This window comes from Dermochelys coriacea, chromosome 2 (assembly GCF_009764565.3).
Source record: "Dermochelys coriacea isolate rDerCor1 chromosome 2, rDerCor1.pri.v4, whole genome shotgun sequence".
In the NCBI taxonomy this organism is placed as follows: domain Eukaryota; kingdom Metazoa; phylum Chordata; order Testudines; family Dermochelyidae; genus Dermochelys; species Dermochelys coriacea.
The window spans coordinates 72,446,062-72,464,477 of record NC_050069.1 but is presented as its reverse complement, the minus strand read 5'-3'; the positions used below and the strand labels follow the sequence as shown (position 1 = coordinate 72,464,477).

The window sequence follows — 18,416 nt, the reverse complement described above, 5'->3', positions numbered from 1 at the left end:
CCATTGATATTCCCTAATTCCAGCAATATATTGGGGAATGGGCATTTCTGGAATTTTAATATCAGACTGCTATCTGGATCTTTGAACCCTGCAAGACTTGCAATAGGCTGATGTGAGCAATGCACACCTGAATGTGTCAAAGAAACACATTTAACACTTTGTCCCAGTGAAAAATTATTGTAGGATTTCATGCCTGTATTTACACATGCCCGAACATAGAGATGTCTGGAATGCACAAAATAATAAAGTTGCTTGGAAGAATTATATTGCACTTCAAAATTATAAGATTACTTTGACATTTTAAAAAAGACCAAAAATATACTACAGTTAGGTCATGACCCTCCAGCCATTGGAGAGTAGGGATACATTTTCAAAAATGGGTTCTAATTTTGGATGCCTTAGGTTACACAGGATGAGAGACTTTCTAGTTAAAATGAACAGCTGCTTTACAATTGCCCAGCAGTTCTAAAAGTAAGGCCTTAGGGCCAAGATTTTCAAAAGTGACTAATGATTTTATGTGCTCTATTTGAGACACCATTAAAATTGGCCTGATCTTTACAAACTGCTGAGCACCCACATTAGGCAAATCAGTCTTCGTTAAGATGTATCAAATTGGGTACTCCAAATCAGTCATCACTTTTGAATATTGAGTCCATGATGTCTCAAGCTGGGCATTCAAGCACCCAAGATTAGAGGCCACTTTTGAAACAGAGGGCTTTAGTGTCAGTTCTTCAACTGCTCTAACTGAAAAGCTGAAAAGATACCTCTTTCTCTTCCTCTTTCCTGCCATGTGTCTTGCTATAGTTGATTGGCGTATCCCAGCTCTCCTGTTCACAGAGAGCCTGGTAGAAGGCCGCATTTACCAGAAAGCTGCTTGTTTTGAAGGGAGAAGAGGAAGGAGTGGGAAGTGCTGTGTTGGAAGAAGTTAGAGGCATAGCCTTGTCCTGGTTTCGGTTCTTTTTCATGCTCAAATCCAGAGTGCCATTTTCATCCACTTCTATTTCAGTTCCCTGATATATACCAGGAAATAGAGAAATGTTTAGACAATGCACAGTTTGAGGCTGCAACATAGCCATGTGGTGCTTTTAACGGATCATTGTAAATGCACGCTTTTATTTAAATTTATCTGAGTCTAAAACCAGCTTTTGGATTTACATCAGTTAATGTTTAATTCTTAGGCAGACTTAAGTGTAACCTCAGTAATGCTCTCCAGGCTTCTGAGCTTAAACACAGTAAGTAGCATTTAAATAAGATGCTTCCAAAATGTAAACTATACATGCTAAATCTGAGTTTATTTAAAAAAGTTTAGCTTTAAATCTTCTTGATCTTTTACTCTTAGAGAGAACTATGGCCCCCATTCACAGTTAAAAGCATTAATGCACTACTTAGTTCATCAACAGCATTATTATTACATTTCAACCCTCTCCCCCCTCACGCCCCGGAAATATTACAAATCTGTAACATGGGGGGGGGGGAAATGTGCTAAAACAGATGAAGGAGAATTTTTCCCTGGTGTTTCATACATCATTGAAAATAACATATTGCCTTCATCAGAATTTGACTGGGAAAGCACCTTTAAAAAGATTTAGTACAAAACAAGTGCCAGATTGTGCCATTAAAGCACAGACCTGCAATGGGAGCAGGGGTAGAGCCACACCCAGCATAGGGAGAGCTCCAGGAGGCACCATGTACGATTCCTTTCAGAGATCTCCAGCATGCAGCATACACTCTCCTCTTCAATGGGCTAGTTCTATTGGCTGGTACGTGTGCTTATGCTATGGTAGGCCTCATCCTTGCCCCCCCCCTCCTTGTGTCATCTTGAGCCCTGGTAGCAGGGGCTGTTACTGCCTCTCTTATGAGCACAGGGAAGGGAAAGCTCCTTGTTCCCTCCCCTTCTCCTTTCACAAGCTGACCATAAAAGCGGAATATAAGACAGAATTCTTGGTCTGGCAATTGTGTCCTTAAAGTGGGATGCAGTAGCAGAGGCCACGAATATACATCCCATATACTATATAATTTGGGCAGGGCTGCCCTAAGTTTTGTCAGTATTTGAAGAAACCATCCAGCTCTCCCCCTGCCTGTTGGGTTTCCTCACCTCTTAGAACACACCACCCACACACCTGGCCTGTCTAAATCTCATTTAAGAAATTGCAAACCATCTCCCTGTCACTTGTTTGTGGGGTTTCCACTGCCTTGGGGGATCCCAACATCTCTGCATGGACAGAAGAGCCATGAGGCAGCTCTCAAATCAAGGAGCAATGTTATATGGTGTGTGGATGGAGGCCAATTAAAAGAGTCAGCTTCTGCCACAGCTCACAGTTATTAGTCATATGGGACCATGGAAGGAAAATCTGGTTTCAGGCTGTGAGTATGTATGGTTTTCTGGCCTTTGGAAGAGCAGAGACCTGTGTAGTCTTATTGCATAGATTGTCCAGTCTTAACAGGCTAACACTGGCTTTACGGTTATGGGCTAACATCAGAGTAAAGATGACTTATCACACAGTAAGCACAAAGATGTCTACAGTTAACACTATATGTTCCCATTCTTATTGTTTTATTTGTATTGCAGAAGGGCCCAGAAGCCCAGTTAGGGCTTGGGGCCCAAATGTGCTAGATACTGTATAACCATAATATAACCATAGTAAGAGACAGTGACTTCCTCCAAGAGCTTACAATCCAATACATGGAATGGGGAGTTCTGCTTCAGTGTTGATGGTATGATAACCACCCTGGCTGGACTCAGATGGGGCACAGGCAACCTCCAGGTAGCCATCTACTAAACCTTTAGCGGCACCATTTTCAAAGATAAAATGAAATCACAATGCCCATTTAACCATAGAGTGACTTCCACATTGTGATCCACCTCAAATCATGGTACCAGCAGCAGTAATGTCATTTTACTGAAGGAGGCCAAAGATTTGGTAAGATAATTAGCAACTTCCTGGCCTTTATAAGCATTTAAAGACCATCCAACAATTCAGTGTTAGTGTTGCCCATCTATACTTTTTCAGCAAAGGAAAGCAGTTTCCTCAAGCGAATTTGTTGGCAGGCTGAGAATGCAGATGGTAGCCAGTGATCCAGGCCTACATTTTCAAAAGTCATGGGCGATTTGGGGTGGGTCAGTTTTTGGGTGTCCAGCTTGAGACACCTTAAAGGGAACCAATCTTCAGAACAGTTGAGGAGCCACCTTTTGAAAATCAGGCTTCTGTAAAGTGCCTCAAGTTGGGCACCTGAGACCAAAACATATGAAGTCACTAGGCATTGCTGGAAATGAAGAACTTAATAATCAACTCTTGCTGTGGGGACCTCACCCCATTGATCAGCCAAAAGCCTAAGAGAAAAGCACTAGCTTAGTTCCAAGGACTACTAGGCTAGCTGTTTGTGCACAATTTAGAAACTCAAAGGCACCTCTTGTGTTTGTTTCTCTTGCAGGACAAAGTTCAAATTTTCAATCACTCAGCTTAAAGAGAGCTATGCATTATTATATTTATGGGAAGTAAATACACTTCTAATATGTTCATACTAAGACGCTTTGGTTATATCTTTCTGCCCCTTTTTAGTAAATAGTTTAATCTCCTGTGATAGTTTTAAGCCCTGAATTTGACAGTACAGCTTATCCTGGATAATAACTTAGTAACCACAACATCTTATGCCATCTGTATAATATCAAATACATTTTTATACCAGCATTAATAAACCTTAGTTACAAAATCCAAGATATTAACTATATCACTGCCAAGTACATTCTCCAGGATCCGACAATATAGCTTGCCACGATTGCCCCAGTGTTTTTTTGGCTTCACAGTTGATATGTAACTATAGCAATGAAACAGAGCTACAGTAATCAAGTTTAATGACCAATGTAAAGTAAATGCTAAATATTGTAGTTGGTGACATTTTTCATAATAAAAAAACTTGAGTTAAGTCTGCACAACCAACATTCTCATAAAATTCCAGACCTCTGTGACAGATGGCTTAGGAGAAGAAGCCATGTGACTGGGCTGCAGTACTTTTATAGTGCAAAAAACCATAAATAGTGCAGATTCTCTGTCCACTGACAAAATATCAACTACTCTGAAGGCAACAACAACAAAAAATTGAACAAAAAGAGTCATAGTCCTCCCAAATTAAATTGCAGATTGCAAAATGTCAGTAAATATATATCATCACTGGAAATAGGGCATCATCGCTGCACCAATGAGGTTTGATTGATGGGGAGAACATTTACTGATGTGACTAGTAAGAGATTTTCCAGTGCTTTTCCAAATTCACATTGAAGTTGGGTTGTGCAACACGCACCAATTCCAACCAGAAGAAGCATGGATTGTATGCATTTGTGAAGCAGTGTACAGATGGGGTTTAAGTGAGCTCACAGATGCACACACAATTAAATATAGTTATGGAAAATATTCCTTTTGCTCATAGTCGGATGGATCACAAATTTACAGCATGGCTTTTTATTCTGAACACTCTGCTGCATTCATTGCAAACTCCAAATGGTGAGGAAAAAGGATGGTCACAGCGACTGTTCCAATTTTCTTTTCTATTCTCATCCTACTTCCTCTGAAATATCTCTTTTACTTATTTTCCCAGTATATTTTAAAGGGAAATTAACAAGACAAAAATGCCAGAAGTTTTTGTTAGACACAGCTATGAAATAAAAATAGAAGGAACATATATTTGACTTGTAATATTTGGTTCCCCTTCTAAGAGCAATTTTGACTTCAGTAAGACCCAATTTAGGACGTATTGAAATTAATGAGGGCCAGAGCAGGCCTGTTTGGTTTCACACCATGACACCTTTCAAATAAGTCCACCATAGCAATGTAAAATGTACAAGTTCTTAGCTTAAAAACTGAAGCATATAAACTACAGAAGTATAAAATATGACTGGCCAATGAAGGCTCACGTGCCTGATTCTTCCCTATATTAAATCAGTAAAGGGCCTGAGTCTGATCTCATTTATGCTGATGTAAACCAGGAAAAATTCTGTGAAGACAATACCAGTGCAAAACTAATGTGAGAACAGAACCATGCTAGTGGCATTCAAGTTACTCCTGATTACTTCGATGTCAATGAGAGTATAATCACCTACACAGGTCTGAGAAGCAGCTGGAAAAAGGAGTTTAGAATGAAAAATGAGAGAAAAATGACTAAGACGTATTTCCCTTTTCTCTAGGATCTCTACAGTGAAACAGATACAGTAGAAGTGCCACGCTAATATAAATGCCACAAAATTGTACACAAAAATTACTAGCCACTTCACAGCAAAGATTTAATAGCTCAAATTAGTAGCTGAACTTTGTCATGAGGTCTCACAATATAACTTCTTTATTTATAAAATATATTACAGAACATTTCCACTATGACGTTTTGACATTAACCATTAAAACTGAACTACATTAATCTACTAAATGAACAAGGTATGACCATGTGTAATGGATTTATCCCTTGCTTTTGTGTTTTGGCTCATTTGGTAACTCGGAATATTTAATATTCTGCAATGTCTCTGAAGGAACAATTCCAAGTTAATCCTTTATCCTACAGTTTGTTCAGCATGGTGAATCATTGTGTCCACATGATTGTAATTGAAGAACTGGGGTCTTAGGGCGATTCTACTGTAACATGTAGGGCCTTTCTATCTCTTCTTTGATTGTCCAGAGAAAGAAAAACACCTGCTATTTTGTGTTCCCACTGTGGCAATAGATGCACTTGAAAAGTTCAGTCTGATTATTACTATTCTAAAATAGTCTTCATTTTCAATATAAGAAATATCTCTGGAATTAGGGAATATCTATATAACCACAATTAATTCTTTAAGTGTGCACACTATATTACTCTTTGAATGGATGTGAGTCCTAATGTGCCTCCATTCAAGGCATTAAGCTGGGGGGGGGAAGGGTTGCTAACATTTTTTTAAAAATTAAGCACTTGGGTCCTGATTCTGCAAAGACTTATACCCATGTTTAACTTTAAGCATGCAAGTTCTTCCATAGAAGTATTCTGGAATACTCAGATGCTTAAAGTTAAGCATGGGTGTAGTGTGTGCAAGATCAGGATCTTATGCTACCCTTGAACTGTTTGACACACACACAAAAGGACACAGTCCCTGCCCCGAGCAACTTGCAAACTAAAGAAAGAAAGAGAAGAACACTGCAATGATAAAATATTTGCAGTAGTGTAATAATGCAACAGCTAGAGCTATTCAGTGTGTTGTTTTTTCCTTCAGAAGGTTAGCTAGCCATTGGTCTCATTCTGCAAGCAGATTGTTCTGTATTTAGATTTTAAGATGTTTGGGATAGGGGCTTGTCTGGTAAGCATGCCGCCAAACAACTTCATTATCTACATAACTGATGTAGTCATCATTGTCATCATCATCATGATCCAAGAATGGCCAGATGACATAGTTTGTGTTTCAGGTTTTGTTAAAAAACAACAATGTATTGGAACTTCAACATTTAAAGCAAGTGTCATTTTTTGTTTTCTTTCCAGGCATATGTGTGCATATGCATTTTGTCTAAACAGTGGGAAAAACACCAAAACATTCAACAGAATGCTTGGCAAGCAGCCGTGATGAGGATAAAGATAGACTATACTGCATGCTTCTACCCTGTGAGTGGCAGCAGTGGTGACGGTGGTAAAACAGAGAACATTTCTGACAGGACCTGCTACGTGCACTTGCATTGTGCTAGAGAATATGGGCCTGACCCAGCTTCCAGTGACCCAACTCTGTTTGCTTCATTGGGAGTTGGGTTGGGCCGTATGTGCAGACAATTATGCTGCGAGACTGTGATGCAGTACCTGATTTTTTATTTGGGTTGAGGACCTTATCTGTATTATTTCTATATTCAGGGCCCAGCATAGCACAATCCCAGGTGGTTGTATCTAGCAACCAGCTCCAGCCAGGTGAATATCACCGTAATAGTACCTTTTTTTTAAAAAAAAAAAAACATTTTAAAGGTTTCCAGGATGGCCACTATATTTGTATGCAGTTGGTTGCAAATAATTGAGGGAACTTGGAATCCAAGTTAATTTGAACTGGAAGTAAACCCAGTCCATCTTGAGATAATTTTTATAGTTATATATGGTCGATCCACACTGTGCATCAATTGTCACTGTGCTACTTTTCTGGCCAAAAGCACTGCTAAAAGTTAATGTGATTTTTTCCCCATTCCTTTATTTAGCTCAGGCTACTCACCTTCCTTTCCCCCTGAAACTTAGAAATGCAGGAAGTTTTTCCAACATAGGGAAGATATTCCAGATTCACCAAAAAATTGAAACTTGCTAAAGCAATGTAATTTTAAGTATTGGATATTTTTCAGTGAAAAATGACCCATTTTCAAGGCAAAAGGGCAAATGCTTACTAGGAAATGAACCAAGTTTTAGAAACCAAGTAGCAAAATTTGGCAGACAGGAAATAACCAGAAACAGCACTGGGAAACTACTTTTGTAAAAATAAACTGTTCAGGTATATTTACAGATATGCACTTTCAGCTACTCTCTGAGAAGAAATCCTGCCACTGCCTTTGCAGACACAGAGTAATCTGAATGCAACAGAACCAGTGCAGATCCATCCACCCATATCACTCGCATCAGCATGGTATACCATTGTGCAATGGCGGGACAATACCTGAAGGCCAGGCAGGAGGTAAACACCCTTGCAAGTCATGGAGTTTGATCTGCAGTGGCACTGTTTGCACTGCTTTATTTATTATATTTGGCAAAGGGACAGGGTGAAGGAGCAGGGCCCAGGGATCTGGAACTACACAGTCCCAAATTAGCGTCGCCCACAAAATTTTCAGGTGTGGGACCTATGGTATTGCTGAGAACAAATAAAGGAAATAATTAACAGTTGTGTCAAATGAATCTATTGCTGTATTGTATTATTTGTGCACAATTGCAATCTACAGTAGATAGAATCCTTAGGCTCTTTTAGATAATTTGAAAATATGTAAGATATGCAAATAGTTAAATTTCCCATAGCAATGTCTGTCACAAAAATTCAGGAAATTTAAAAATAGTTGTAGGTATTTTTAAAAATCACTTGAGTGCAGCATATTAAAATAAAGATCATTCCCCTTATTGGAGATATAGTTTCCTAGAGAATCTATTTCCATATTTTCCTCTAAGAGCTCAATTTGCTAAAAGTAATAAATCACTAAAACCATATTAAAAAGGGCTTTGTGTGGTTTTGGCCACTGACTCAGTTGCAGCTTACTTGCCTCTGTTCTGGCAAGAAGCTAATTCTGATTCTTCTGTCACATGTTTTGTAGCACTGGGCTGTCACTGTGTCCTATTGAAAGTCTGGCAAAAGTGGCGGCAGGCAGATGACAAGGTATGCAGATGATTTTCTTTTAGGCTGCTAGTCCTGGGGCTGAGAAAGGAATAAACTGTGTGCCCAAAGTGTCTCTGAGGTTTGTACTATTATGCTCAATCCCACTCAAAACCTACCACGATTTGGCAAACATGAAGCAGGTGTAGAATAGAAAATCTTTGGGTTTTGCATGGTCCCTTTATTGCTCTTCGCTGGCAAGAAAGGTCTGTTACTGAGTTCAGCCAAAGGCTGGGGCAGCAATTTAATTCAAACCATTGGCATCAACCTCCCCCTTAAACACGACAGGGAACCTCTACTGAAGTCTGGCGTAAGAAGCTCTCTGTGGCTGTCAGAAATGGATCTGAAAGAATCTAGGAAAGAATCCACTAACAGACTCTGGGCTCCTGGTAAATATTCTCTGGGCTGACTGACGCCTAGCTTGCTGGGTATGAAGATGGCCCCACATTAGAATGTCTGCCTAGTGGAGTCCCCTACATCAATTTCAATACCCTGTTGTGACAAATGGAAATCAGACTCAGCTAAATAGGAGATTCCACTTTGCAGGAGAGCGCAGAGCTCACAACACCTAAAGAGGTGTTACAACCACTGCTGGAAAGAAGGGATTTCACACAAAGAATACCAAGTCCCCTATGTAATTATGGAGAGCAGGAGGTCTAATGAACATTCGGGGCCAACAGATGTGAAACTCCTTCCAGCCAGATCAAGCCTGGTGCCTCAATAGGACAGTGATGGACATATAAGAATGTGATAGATAGATAGATAGATAGATCCTGAAGGCCCACACCAAGTATAAATATAATATTTTAGGTATTATTTTAGTACATGTCTTGTCTTACACCAACGTTTCCTGGATATGTATTTATACAATTTCTAGCACAATGTGGCTGCAATACAAATAATAAACAAAAAATGCTTCTCTATTTTCTTTCATTTTTCTTCTCCTACTCCCACGAAGGAGGTCACATAAATGTATCTTGACTAGTTGCACCGACAATGTGATTTTATGTAATGTCACAGTAAAATAGGCTACAAAATCAAATGGTAACTCTTGTGAATCACAAAGAACAGTGAGACATTTCAGATGAAACCAAAACATGACTACACTGAACCCACACAAGGACCTACTCTTATTAGGTGGCCTTCAGTCCTTAAAGAGACTTGCCCGAAGTATCTCCAAGCTCAACGGGCTTGGCTTTCTTCTCACTTAACCAGTAAAAATCAGAATTAACTCCATTGAAATCAGTAGAGTTACTCTACAACTGCTGTAAGAAAGATCATAATCAGACCTAATGAATGTGCTGCTGCTACATCTTCTTATAAAACCTCTGTTAATCAGCTGATTTTTATCAATCATTTGAATGGTTGCTTACCCACAGGTTTCAGGATAAAGAAAAATCCTTCATTAACGACCCAGCTCCATTACCTACCAAAAATTATTTGATTTGGAGTTTCCTCTTCCCCCTACCCTTCCATTTACTTTGGGTCCAGTTATGAAGATCATCACAACCTAATTCCTGCAATTTTTTTTTCAGAAGCAGCAGTATGTTACTATTTATGTTTTAGTCTCTAAGGTGCCACAAGGACGCTCGTTTTTTTGCTGAGACAGACTAACAACAGCTACCACTCTGAACCTATTTTTCTCTGTCTCCTTTTTGAGATTTAATGCAGACACTACCATGAAAGACAGTTTATGCACACATTTCAGTAGCTAGCACACCCTCCAGGTTCTTGGGACTACCCTACCTTGCAGGCAGACTCTGCGGTTGCTGGAGAGGATCTCTGCTTGCTTCCCTGCAGCGGGTGGAAAGGTTCAGGATAGCAGCAGCTGCTGCTATGTGGGTGTCTTCACTACATTGACCGTTAGCTATAAGAGTTGGCATGACAAGGGCTCTGTGTGTGGGCACTAGCACTAGGCAGTCGATTAGAAAATTTCACTGGATGTGAAAAATGCTTTGCTGTTGAAGAGAGATTTGATTAGATTTGTTGATTTTGATGTGGTTTTCGCCATTAAACAGATTCATTTTTCAGGTTATATTTTCATACGTTACGTTATGTGAAGAATAAATTAAAAAACAGTCCATTTTCTATTGGTTACTCAGGTTTGCTGTAAAAAAATAGGCTCAGGGATCAATTATTTAATTTTTGTCATAAGAATACCTTAGTATTTACATTTTTACCATAAAAATTTGAAGAGATAAACTCTGTGGTACTTACTCAGGTTTTACTCACTCGTGAGCAAAGACTGAGCAAAAATGTTCAAACATATTGGGAAAAATAATCAAATTCATAAGGGATTTCATTCTTTAGAGCACCATTGTGTCAAAATAAGATGGATGTGTGAAGACTTAGGTAAAACAACATTAAGGCTATAGCCTGCTTGTCTTACTTCTGTGAGCTGCCCCATTATTCAAATGGGATTACTTGGGTGAGTAAGGTGAACAAGATTGCCTCTTGGACATGCTGGGGAAGTGGAATACAAACATTGCACCTTGGGAACATGTGCAGTATCATGTTCATGAAAATCCCAATATTTAAATGTTAGACTTAAAAATACAACCAAAGAACATTCAGAGTTAAGGTGGTACTTAATTCATCTTGTTGTGCCTCTTAAAGCTGGGATCTTCTGGAATATTATGTAGGTACCAGACACAACAAGGTCAGTTAAAAATGAAGAGTTTGCCTTACAGGTGAATAGAAAAGCTATTTACATGTCAAATATAGAATACATGGTTCTATGTTTTCCCTTATCACTAACTAGACTCTAAAGCAGAACAGGGAAGTGCCTTCTTTGCTCTGTGTTATATCATTGACTGTGATAGAACCATGAATTCAGGTCTTCACAAACAATAACAATGCATCCTTTCATCTGTAGCTCTTAAAGTGCTTTACAAAATGGTAAAAGAAGGAAACAATTTTCAGCTGTATTTTAAACAAATTATTAATCCTATCTAGAACCTAGCAAAAATGAAGAAATAAGCAAAATCATAATTCTTTATCAGCATCATGAACCAAGAACATTGCTGCCCATAAACATGTGTTTGTTATGTAGCTGTGGATTGAACTACAGAAGTTGGGATCCAGCTATCAATCCCCAAAATTAAATTCCCTTTGGATCTAGGATTTGGCCCATTATACATTTGATGGCTACATAAAAGTTTAGGTCAAGATCCAAACTTCCCTAAAATTTGGGATGCTTTGATTAGAAGTTACAGGTCAGACCCAAAAGTCATATCATCCCCAAAACAATATTTCTTTTGTACACTGATTACAATTGAGCTCCTTGCTTGAATGTTTCTAAATATTGGATCTATCTAGTGAGAACTGAGACAGACAGCCCAATTCTGCTTTCCCTTATACCAGTGCAAATTACTGTAAAGCTGGAGTGTCTGGAAAATCAGGCTATAAGTCTATGCTTTTTATCAGTTAGTTCAACTGATCTGAGTCACCAAACCTACTTAAACTATAGTTTGATTTAAGGTGCTTCTTCCACTATCTACTTCAAAGATAACACCAAAAAAACCATGCTATTAAATGAACATGTGCCATGTGTCAGCAGGTCAAATTCATATGTGCAAAATCCAAAGAGTACTAATAATGAAATTCTCGATTCTTATTTGCTTAGGCTGCTGAACAAAACTCTACACAATTGCTTTATTATTCCAAACCCTTCATTCATCCCCTTGTCTACTATATTCATGCACTCTTACACTTTTGTCTTTGCATTGTAGTAAAAGTTGTGTATTGTGCAATCTTTGCAAGCATAATGGTAGAAAATTCAATTAATTATATGATCTTTGAAATTGTATAATGAATTATTTGCACATATATGCAAACATTTCAAATATAAGCACTTTGAATGCAACTGTTAAATAGACTTTGGCATGTGCAAACAAATAACTAAAGGAACATGTCCACTGCTATGCAAAAAGATTAGAAATTGCTCATGCAAGTGCCCAGTAACACACACATCTGTTTGTGTTTGAGCATGCCTATTTTACAGGCCCAACTTAGGTTTCTACATTTGTAAAGGTGGCCTTCAGATATTCCATATAAATAGGCTTGGCAGGATTAGATTTTATCAGACAATGTCAGTGAACATCGGTTTCAGCATACACACACAAAATGATGAAAAAATATTTCCATTGATAATAATTGAAATTACAGATAACCAAAGTAAGAAAAATGGTCATTGAGAACTTATTAGAATTTGATTTAAGGATATTTTACTTCGTATTTTTGGCATGTGGTGTTGACAGTTTGTTTTTTTAACAGTTGTAAAGCTTGAACTTTTGAATCTCAATATCTACTGTCACTAAACAATTTTTGTCTGACCTCCCCTACTGTCTGACTCCCACATAATTTCCTGCCACTGTGAAAATGTATATCAATAAAAATGTGAAACAAATGCTTTAAAAACAAATATCAATATTGTCTGTCAACATAAAACATAAAAATCAAATTGTGCCATGCCTATATAGATATTATTATTATTTTTTAATTGCTGCTTTTTTGTTCACCTTAACTATGACGTCCTTTCTTTTTTCAGATTATGTGGGCTGGGTAACATTAAGTTATTTTTTTCCATCTTCACTTTCTTTGGTTATATTTAATGATAGTAAACAAAACAAAAATTAAGAAATACTTTAATGGCCATTGTTTTGATCCACATTCCTTTGAACCCAGCTATGACACGAAAGAACCCCCTTAGGATTCATTCCATGCCCTCACAGCAATGGTATCTTTTTGCAAGATTTTGTGCACGCATTGAACTAGCTGTAACTACAGTGGTGTTATGAAGGGTTGACGCAACAGAGCAAAAACTTATTTCAGTTATCTGTGCAGATCCTACAATGAAGAGGATCTATACATTTAATTACTCATAACAGTGTGCTAGATTGGATACCTTATTCACGTTGAGTAGTAGCAATTGCACAAATAGTCCTTTGGGACAGATCCCAAATTGCTGCAAATTGGCGTAGCTTTATGGATGTCAATGGAGCTATGCCAATTTATGACAGTTCACAATCTCATCTCTAACTTAAATGGGACTACTCATGGTGGAATGGTACCACATGAATAGGTATCACAATCTGGCCCAGTAGGAAAGTGACAATAAGTAAAGGATTTTCTTTTTTACCATGGAATTGCTTTTAAAAGAATAATTAACAAATAAGATGTGTGTAGTCACTGCAGCAGATTTTCAGGTATACTGATCACAACGTGTTAAAGACATTTGCTAGTGTGCATTATTTCCGGAAACAAGAAACTCTCTGATAAATGATATTTTTCTTTCAAGAAGGATGGGAGTTTCAAGCTTACATTCAGGAACGGTGGGGTTTTTTGGCCTTGCACTGCTGGTGCCATTGTGCGTTTGCCAAAGACTTGTGCATCAAAGCTGGCATAGTCAAATGGTACTTTCCCAAACTTCTCTTGGCTCTTTTGTCAGGGTGGCTCTGGGAGAGGTGGCTGGGCTGTGCAGTTCGGTAATTGTACTGAGATAGCTCGAGCTGCTTTGCTAAGTTTGTCCTGCAGAGACTGCCACAAGGAGAGTGAGAAAAACAGAAGGACAAACAATAAGAACATCTTTTCAGTACCTTGCATTGCACCTGCCAAAATGGATATAGTAAGGACCATAAGCATTGCCTTATTTTAGGGTTTACACATCAGCTATGAAAATATTTTTGGTGGCTAATCTAGTGGTCTAGCAATCCTGTAACTTACTAACAGAGTCACTGTTCTGTTATAGATCACTACCATAGGATGGTGTTTCCTTTCTTTAAAAAAGAATGAGATCACACGACTCAGCAGGGGCTTGTAGAGCTGTGGATCACTACTATCATTCTAGTGGTGGGCCTTCTGGGCAAATAAATATGATAGAGCATGGTCCAAAATAATTGCTTCTGCTATTTATGAGGAAAGAATAATTAACAATGTGTTATTCCATTTAGCTACTGTGCAGTAACTACTTGTCTTCAATAATTTCCTAAGGACTTTTCATACGTAGAGTTAAGGCATGTGCAGTTGGCAGACACATTGACACAATATTCTGTAATGGCTCAGAAGGAGCCATTATAGCCAATCATGTCAATAATCCACAAATTAAAGTGCCCCCAAATAGGCCTGAATATAATAGGTCATGATGGTGCTGATGCCAATGATGTAGAAATTATGCAAGTTTACAGGATCAATAGGACTCTCAGACCAAATACAAGCTCAATGAGAGATTTTTTTGGTTAGGATTTTTAAAGCACTTTTTTGGTATAAAACATAAATTAAACTGATAACTGCATTACAGTAAAGTAACTGGATGGGTTAATCAGAAATCTGTTATAGCAGAGAAACAGAGCAATGAGAGTGCTTAGCCCACTTAAATACTACTACACTTACAATAGTTAGATGCTGCTATGATTGCCAAGGGTTTCCTTTGCAAAGGATCTCAATATAAATCAGCATGGAATCCTATGCTGCAAAAAACTAGGATGGACTCACGAAGCAACAAGATCTTTAACCAATCCTCAGGAGTCAAAGCATTGCAGCAGAGGGACAATTTGGGAACGCTTCTTAAAAAGTAACTCCAGTCTAATCAAAATAGGAGGCTGGTTAACATTAGGAAGGCGCTCCAGAACCATCACTGAAATAATGTTGTCTTGAAATAACATTCTTTAGATTTTTTTACTCATCTTTCAAGGACATGCATGTAGTCATTTAATGTTAGCTGAACACACAGGACCTTTGTGCTGAGTGTCCTTTGGTTATCACAAGTCATAATCAGTTTTGCTACCCACATTTTTGTATAGGGTCAGCCTGCTACAATGAACTAGGCTCCCTCAGTAGATCAGAGTTAAAAGCTGTAAGGAATGAAATCCCTTACAAAATAAAGTACAGCATTTGGACAGAAATACCTGTGTGAGACATGTCATGTGAGACTCCTACCTGTGAACCTGAGCGTGGCACTGTCCAGTTTTAGGAGAATCATGCTGATTTTTTTCCTGGGACATTGCCAATTTTTCAGCTGCAGCAATTGGACAGCCAGAAAGACTGTTTAAAAAAAGAGTGGCATGATTTGAGTTACCAGAATATGAACTTATCTTTCAGTCCTAAAGGACCTCAAAGGATTTCATAAATTACAGATGGCTTCTCCCACCACTGAGTTGTAGCCACCGCTGGGATGAAATGTGGCAGCTGTTTAACAATGCGCAGAAAAAAAAATACACACCAATTTAAGCCAAAAAATGAAGAACACTAGAGGGGTTCTCAAGGCTGATGCAGGCCTTTCATGCCACTGTTATTCAGAGTGTCACGGCATGAAGGAAGGCCATGAGTGGAGCAGCTGCATTGGGTGCTTCCTCATGGCGCTAAACAAGCCTGCACTGAGTGTGTGGAGTTTGAAGCATGTCAAAGAATCTGTGACTACCAGGGTCCAATGGGCCCAACTCCACCTATCACCCTCGCCCCCCCCCCCCAGTAGCAGTAGCAGCTGCTACTTCAGATCCAAATTTGGCTGTTTGGATCCAGATTTGGGGTCCATCCCATTATGCAGAGATGGGTCAGATGTGAAACTTGCATGTTTCTTGGGTGAAAGTTTGGAAGTTGAAACAGGCTGAAAGTTTTGGACTCTTCAGATCAGAGGTTCTGGGCCAGGCAAATCTCTATTTAATTTTTAAAAAATGAAGTCTATTTTGCCCTTAATGTTAGGTGAACTATTGAATAAAACCTATTACAGATTGATAGGAAAACAGACTTTAGGGGAAATTTTTTTGAAAAAAATCTGGTGTATCATTGTGAAATAGGTACACATCCTGTCTCAAGTTATGTTTTCTCTTTGCTGCTGATTTCCAGTTTGCCTCAATTCCTATCCATTGATAATTAGCAGTACTGATTTATAATATAGTTGGTTGCAAAAGGGCTGTGAATGTGACAGAGGTTTTCAAACCAGAAAATGACTAGAAACATTTCCTTTACTGTTCCCTGTCCCCGACTCCATCCCCTTATTGTTTGTTTATCCACCTGTCACATCTTGTCATAATCTCTAAACTGTCTTTGTTTTACTTTTATGTACCATGACTAGCACAATTAGGCCCTGATCCATGATTTGGGCTTCTCCATGCAACTGCAAGATAACAGTAAAAATACCAAGAATTCACTTTGTATGCATATGGATGCACTATGTATGCATTCACAGAGAAGGACAATGGGGCTCTGATTTTGCTTGGGGTGCACATCTATTTATTTAATAATATTTCATTTACATGATTAAACTTTCACTTATATTTTGTTTCATTACTGTAATCTGAAATCTCATCTCTGAATTAGGACTAGTGGATTCTGTTATACCTGGTACTGGAGATAATATTTTTGATAATATACTGAAATTTAATATTTAACACAATTGTGTAGACTAATTGCTGATTATAAATAATGTTGACTATCTTTGTGGTCAATCAGTGTTTGCAGTACATTATATTGTTCATAATCCTGAATTCCAAATATATGTGGCAATTTCCTCCCAGCTACATATTAATTTTAATGGATGCTAACTGATCTGGATTACCTTCTGTGTGTGTTGCGATTGCTGTTGACATGTCCTCTTCCAGTACATCCCGGAGTGGGGCACTTTAAAACATTTTCATGCATGGCAAGAACTAAATACAAAGAAAGAGTAAAGGGTAGCAACATACATATAGTAATCTCTTTCTCTCTAAGGAACATTTTCTTCTAGCAACATAAAAATTCTCAAGTGTGATGCACAAAAACTTGTCTTCTGATTTTGTACCTTCTAGCTCAAATTAAACTTGCAAATTCAGAAAAGATGGTGCTGAGAGGCCAATGCTATACTCTCATGTTGTATCATCCAATGGCCCTTGCCTGATTTAAATCTGTGGGTGGGCAAGCTTAAAAGTTGGCACTTTTTACTCCTTATGCTGGAATAAGAAGATGATACATGAGTGCAAAATCCATCTGTCCTGGACACACCCCTTTTGGCTCTAGCTCCACCCACTTTAGTTTGCATCCCTTACTCTATTCTGCTCGGTATGTAAGTACAAATCCACTTTATACCAGTGGATCCTATCCCCAAGCTGTAGTTTGCACATTCAGGGATCTCTGAAAGCATTTGTGCCATTGGAACCATTGTAGTGACAATTGCATCAGTAATGAATAGGACCCATTGTATGTACATTTCTCCACTCCCCAACCAAAGTAGCTGTTGTGGATCTGGTTTTATCAAACGTGAAGTAAAACATAATTCGATAGCTTTGAACATCTCCTCTCATGCTGTCAGCTCTGTGCTATTCTTTTAGGTGTACACTGCCTCAAAAGATTGTCTGATTGTTAATCAACTGGGTTGTTCTGTTAGTAAGCAGATTTTGATTACAGATAATCATTTTGTACCCAGAAGAACAGTACTGAGCTGATTGGATAATTAACAAAGACTGCTTTTTAAAAAAGTTAATGTTGTTGAGGCCTTCCAACTGCAGCAGCCTGGTTAGCTCAAGAGATCTTGCCATAAATACAGACTTAAAAAAAGAAAGCTACAATTAAGAACAGGACACTGGTAAAGTGCAAGTATCCCTTTAATTTGTTGTTATGAATGGCGCTACCAAAAAAAAAAAAAGAAAAGAAAAAAAAAAAAAAGAAAACCAGTCAGACTGACTAAGTTGTTCAAAGTAATAGTTTCACATTCCATTTTGGCTTATTATATATCATTTCATTGCATCATGTCAGAAGACAACATACCCAGCACAAACCAATGTAATCTGACTGGCACAGCAAGAAATGAATGGGGAATCCAGGCTGGTCTGGCCACACATAAGTTAGCATAATACAGTCGTAGGAGAGAGGCATGTTATGAAGCAACTGTTGGATTCTCTCTCCTTGACTGTTGGAGGTGACCTACTTGGTATGAGTGGGAGAGGGGCATACAAGTCACATAGCTGAATGAGCACGTCTGAGCCTCCAGTTATTTGAAATGGGAAAACAGCACACTCAGTCAGGGCTATGTGCCAGCCCAGCTATAATGGCAAGTGTGTGTGTGTGGCTATGACCTTGTTCCTCTCCAGCCCCTTCAGGGAGCTTCATACCA

At 38.5% G+C, this 18,416-nt stretch overlaps 1 protein-coding gene across 1 annotated transcript in view; it reads right to left on the bottom strand.

Moving 5' to 3' along the window:
• ST18 (ST18 C2H2C-type zinc finger transcription factor) overlaps nt 1-18,416 on the bottom strand; it is a 203,988-nt gene that overhangs the window by 30,571 nt on the left and 155,001 nt on the right. The window contains 7 exon segments of the mRNA XM_038390512.2: nt 10,074-10,197; nt 10,199-10,296; nt 13,660-13,768; nt 13,770-13,811; nt 13,813-13,870; nt 15,269-15,373; nt 16,887-16,977. Coding sequence (XP_038246440.1) covers nt 10,074-10,197; nt 10,199-10,296; nt 13,660-13,768; nt 13,770-13,811; nt 13,813-13,870; nt 15,269-15,373; nt 16,887-16,977 — 627 coding nt within the window.